Source organism: Durio zibethinus, chromosome 10, assembly GCF_047325235.1.
Source record: "Durio zibethinus cultivar Kanyao isolate XHJ-2024 chromosome 10, ASM4732523v1, whole genome shotgun sequence".
NCBI lineage: Eukaryota > Viridiplantae > Streptophyta > Magnoliopsida > Malvales > Malvaceae > Durio > Durio zibethinus.
Window position 1 is genome coordinate 28,435,584 of NC_143171.1, and position 6,012 is coordinate 28,441,595.

The following is a 6,012-nucleotide window of genomic DNA, read 5'->3' on the forward strand; positions in this document are numbered from 1 at the left end:
TGACAAACCAGCAGTAGTGAAATGATTAGAGACATGTCAACCTTTTTCCAAGGCTGCTAACATATTTTCAACTCTCAAATCTTGTCGAATTACATAGATTCTCCTCCTCCACTGTCATTAAAACGACGTTATGTATGCGTATTATGATATTATGCGATATATATATATATATATGTATATGGAGTAAGCGGAATCATTTCTCTTCACCCACTTGCTCTGATCCTTTGCAACTTGTAAAATTTTGAATAAGTTTGAGAATGTGATTTTTCTGATATAGTAGTCAAACTTTTGAGGATTCGTCAAAGAGATCAATTTCAAGATTTTTATTTTCATATCCAAAACAAAAATATTATACCATGTGTCGGCGATTCCATCAAGCCATCCAGCTTTATTAATTAATTTTTTTATTTTTAAAATATATATTATGCAATTAATTTTATTTGTAAAATATAAAAATTTGACTGATATTGAACGAAACTTTGCATGAGAAACAGGGCAAAATCAGTTTCGCTTGAATTACAAACTCATGCACATGCAGAAGCTCAAAAAGTCAAAAGCGCCTCAACCTAAGACAAGATTAACTATGCTTAATTATGCATAAAACAATTACAGAAGGATGGGACACCTTCAAATTCTATGCACAAACGGGAAATCTTCTAGGATATGTATGGCAACTGAAAAAGGAATTTATTAACTTAATTGAGCACTAAATATACTAAGAAGGTAAGGAACTTTATCCATTGGTGTCTAGTAAGTGATTTCTTGGAGCTTAATTCGTTCAGAGTTGCTTCGTTCAAGCTTGAAACGTTCTTGAACAGAAGAGATGTAACTAGCAGCCTTCATATCAACACTTTCATCACCAGCAAAGCCAAAGAAGCTGTCAATTTGGCTTAAATTTTCTCGGTTCATGTCAGCAGGTATAATAAATGACACCTGCTTTGGTTGGGAAATGTTCAGGTACTCCTGCTGAACTCGATAGCTGACAGAAGTTGTTGTAGAAGAAGCCTGGTTTGGCTTCACCTTGCTGGTGTACTGCATGGCTGGTGCTGGCTTGGCTGCTCGGTAGAATGGTGTCAGCTTCCCCTTGATGAACCCTCGGCGCTTGCGGTTGGACTCCATCTTAATACCTGTATCGCTTTTTTATTTCAGCTGACCAATTAATTTAAATGGTGAGTGCTGAGTAGTACAGGAAGAAAAGAGTAGGGTGTCTTTATATAGTAGTTGCGTGTGCACTGTTTTATTGTATGTTAAAGCAATTTCAGATAAACATGAAAAATCTTGATGGATTGTGGTCCCTCAACCAAATATCAGGAGAATAATCTTCTTTAGATATAAGATCATGCGTAATTTTAGCTATATTCCAATTATTTGTTAAACAGTTCTTAATACTTTGTAGGATACGGAAATTTGTAAAGCAGATTATGCTTTCTGGGATATAAAGAACTAATTGGACACTTAAATAATTGTACATTCTTTATAGATATTAATTTCATATGGATTCTTTGGATATTTTATTCATGCCAAACCGCTAGCCTGCACATATCTTTATAGCAATTATTAGGGGAATCAGCAGCAAATGCAAAGTGAATGCCCCTATCAGTTAGGCAAAGCAGTGGATCCTACCAAGTAGAATATGTTTCTTCTCTTTGATTTTCTGTTGTTACGACTTTATAGAGCTCATTTGCATCTAGCTAGAAGCCCTTTTTGCTTCAGCTCAGAAGGCACTAACATTGGCCAATTTTGCAGAGGCAAGACTTGGGTCTACCTTGGTTGAGGTTGCCACATGCCTGACCTAATCAGGCTTTTAGCTTCAAGGTATTGTAGCATTCACCCCATCGTGGACATGATTAATGTATTCATCGTATTGTTCTCTTTTATATGAAATGAACCAATGACTACTCTCTGTCCACTGAACATGAGTTGCCCTGATTTGGTAAAGGATAGATTCAGAAAAGCTTATACGCCATGGTTCATGTAAATGCAGTACTGCTTTATTCTTTTGTTTCTTGTTTCCCCTTTTCTTGCTTTTTCATATCTGGATAAGTGGATATGTAAGATTGAAAATGCATCATCAAAGAAGGTGAGCTTGTGTGTCACTGCAATGCTTCTTATATGTAATTCATACAACATCCATTTCTGTCTGTCTAATTGTCATTAATGAACTTTTATACTATAACTTTGAACTAAAGAAGGGTAGACTAGATGGATAAGGATAATGTCCTTTTCCAACTCCTTCAACTCTGTCATTTGGAGCATTTTCTAAGAATATTTAGACAACTTTTCAAGTTACAAAAGTTACACCCCAAGTACAAGTAGTTAGAGATAAACATCATAACTGGTATATGAAGTGAAACAAGGGTGTTCAAAATCAGCAACATCTTATCAAGGACACAGAATTATAAAACCAACAAAAAAAAAAAAAGAAAGGAAAAAAGAATCAGTAGCGATTAATCTATAGATTGATTGCTACTAGAATTATAAAGCTTAACAGGTCTGGATGGCACCTCAATTCATGTATGTTTAAGACATATTCGGATAATATCTGGCTCTGCTTTTTGCATGATAGAGCAAGTTACGGTTAAGGATAGGTATACTACAGTGACCCTTGCAACTTGGCTTGTTTGCTTTACTTAGACATGAACTACTTAGTGATAAAGTTTTCATGTTTTTGAACGTACGTTCATATATAAGATAGATATACATATTCTATTTTTACCCGATTGACAAGTCTCTCATAGCATCTAAACAAGTGGTCATGGGGGATTAGATTCTTGACCGTTTCTAGGATTTTTTTTCTATTAAACTCAGGTTAATCCTGTCTTATGCCTTTTAGTATGCATTCGTCACAGATATGCATGTGTTCTATTTTTCTCGGTTGTTTGAAGTTAGAGAACTTGAACTAGAAATCTCCCCTTTATGAAAAGGAAGACTAATTACTAATTAAATTGTATCCAAATTACTAACTATACATGAAGTATTTGCTCACTTCTATAATGTTATTTTTTTATTAAGCCAAAATTAGATTTTATTAAAAGTAGTAAAATGGTTATTAATATCTAACCATAGATAAAAATACGACATCATGTGAGAAATTCAAGAGCAGTGCTGTGAAGATTTAGATTCAATTTATGAGTTATTATCTATTTTAATTTGAAAGTCTTACGATTTTATTTTATAAAAAGTACGTCACAAGTTAATTTGAGTTTAGATATCTATATATATAGCATTTTTTATTCATACATTCTTTTAATATAAGATTGGAGTTATTACAATCTCTCCGCCTTTAAAACTTGATATTCCTGTCAAGTCGAGCTCAATCACAAAACTAAAATCATATAAAAGTTAAGATTCTAGAGGTGGTTCCTCACATGTAGCATTTAGTGATTCTCACAATATAGTACTTAGTTTTCGTTGACTAATGACCTCTTTGATACTATTTATAAAAATTCGCACTCAACTTATAAGATATTATTCACTTTAATCTAAAAATTTCACGATCTTATCTCACACAAAATGTATTACAAAATTAAGTTTAAATTTTTACATATATTTTATTTTTTATCCACATATTCTTTTAATATTAAATTAAAATCATTATAGGTGCTGATTTGATCACTTATATCGTGGTGACCAAGCATGACAATAACTATTGTCCTTCAAATCTTCTCATATTTGCTTTTTGAAATTTGAAGGGTATAAAAGGGAGAATATTTGCATGGGATAAAAGTGCATTTGCTTTTTATCCAACTTTTTTTTGAGGTTGAAAGTTAAAATGCAGAAAAAAATTCTCCAGATTTATCACCAAGGCAATAATAATCTTGTTTTGTTCTCAGGGTACTTCTAAACAATTCAAATCCGTTGCTTCTTGTTGGATCTCAATCGGTTCAAAAATTCCTCTGGTCCTACTAATGTGCCCATGATACTCACTTTGAAAATTCTTTGGTTTTTTTTTTTTTTTGGATCAGTCGTGAAAAAGAAGGGATTGAACAGTTGAGGCCAGATTCGGTGAATGTGAAATGGAAATATAACATTTAATTTTCGTCAAACTATTGATCGTTTTGATATTATTTATAAAAATTTATATTAAATTTTTTAGATATTATATCTTTTAATTTAAAAATTTTACAATTTTATTTCATAAAAAATATCTTTAAATTTGAATTTAAATTTTTATATATATACTATTTCTTATCCATACGTTTTTTTTAATGTGAAATTGAAAATATTATAAAGTGCATATAAATATTTGATCACTTCTAGGTTGTATCATGGTGACCAAGCTTGACAATCAAATCTTCCCATATTTGCTTTTTGAATTTTGAAGGGTATAAAAGGAAGAATATTTACATGGGCCAAAAGTGCATTTGCTTTTTATCTAACTTTCTTTTAGGTTGAAAGTTAAAATGCAGAAAAAAAATCTCCAGATTTATCACCTGGCAATAATAATCTTGTTTTGTTCTCAGGGTACTTCAAAACAATTCAAATCCATTGCTTCTTGTTGGGTCTCAATCGGTTCAAAGATTCCTCTGGTCCTACTAATGTTCCCATGATGCTCACCCTAAATTCTTTGGTTTTTTTTTTTAGATCAGTCGTGAAAAAGAAGAGATTGAACGGTTGAGGCAAGATTTGGTGAATGTGAAATGGAAATGAATTTCAAATATATAAATTGCTTCATCATTGACCACCACATGTACACAGTGGCATACCCTTTCATCTTATGGCAAGTTGTACTAATTCAACAGTGATGAGTTAATAGATTATCTAAAACAAAAAGTTAATCAAATTCATGTAAAAAATCATTGGATTCCAACAAATATAGTTATTTCTAATGTTTACCTAATTTGATTTGTTTTCTCTTTTTGGGATAGAAGAGCAGTTTTCTTTATCCATGTCTTGTCAGATATCATGTGTTTATCTGTCTTATTAATCAATTGATGCCTTTAAAAGTTTAAACAACCCAATAATATTGAATTACATTAGACCAACATTACCCAAATCAAAAGCAGGCCAAACTTGTGGGCTCGACAACTTACTTACCAAGGCAGGCTTGAGCCTCAACTCTATGAATATCCAAAAATGAAAGCCTGGAATATTGCAGTCCAAAGTTATTTCAAAGGATTTTTCAAGAGCATTGTTCTGAATGAGTACCTCTTATTACCACATTTAAAACAGCTTATTTTCTTAGAATTTGGGCCAATTGGGGTTTTGTCCAAAAAAAACTTCTACATAAAAGTTGAAATGAGCTTTTGGAAGTTAAAAAGAATTAAAGCTAATAGTTGTGAATGCAAATTAAAGTTGTTTAAAAACTAGCTGCAACAGCAATGAGATATTTTAAACAGGCAAAAACATTGATATTTATTTAAAATCATTTTAGAATGTACTAATTCAACCATACCTTTTATTGCTTTCTAATTACTGCAAAAAAGAACTAGTATGAAGTTTGCGGTTCAAACCCAGGTCACCATTCATTCATTTGATATGCCTATATCAGAAAATGAATTAAAATTTGAGCAGAACATGCATATCATATGTTTAGCTTGTCTTGAGCAGGCCCTGGGAAAAAGCAGCTTTGATGGCTTCCATCTTCATATATAAGGACATTTACAAACTATTCCCATTTAATTTTTAATGAAGAATCCAAAATATAGCAAATCCATAAAGGAAAATGAGACAAATTAGTTAGGTTAGATTCTGTATCAAGCTGACGATTGGTGAACCAATGCCTTTTTCATATCTTTATGGCAAAGAAAAGCAGCTAAGTTCATTGATAAAATACACTTCTTGGCAATGTTCAACTTTCCTGCATCAAACATGTAAATGCCAATGTCCAGAGAATTTGCTTTGGGTATTTGTTGCTTCTCCTTATGCATGTAAAACTACAGATTGTTTCATCGGTTTTTGCCAAAAGATAGAGATTTTAGAAGTGAAACTATGGATATGGTTGATTACACCGAAAAGACCAGCTAAATTTCTGCCTCAAAATTGCAAAGTGAATAGCTTTTGTTCCTAATT

The 6,012-nt window shown here is 32.1% G+C and overlaps 1 protein-coding gene across 1 annotated transcript; it reads right to left on the bottom strand.

Annotated features, from left to right (window-relative positions):
* Nucleotides 1–402: 402 nt before the first annotated feature.
* LOC111293083 (uncharacterized) lies at nt 403–1,171 on the bottom strand. Its single transcript, XM_022885805.2, has one exon. The coding sequence runs from the start codon at nt 1,117–1,119 to the stop codon at nt 748–750; it is 372 nt and encodes a 123-aa protein (XP_022741540.1). The 5' UTR covers nt 1,120–1,171; the 3' UTR covers nt 403–747.
* Between the last annotated feature and the right edge of the window lie 4,841 nt (nt 1,172–6,012).

Excerpts from the sequence above, each read along its gene's own strand:
- LOC111293083 (XM_022885805.2), bottom strand. The coding sequence starts at position 1,119 with ATGGAGTCCAACCGCAAGCGCCGAGGGTTCATCAAGGGGAAGCTGACA.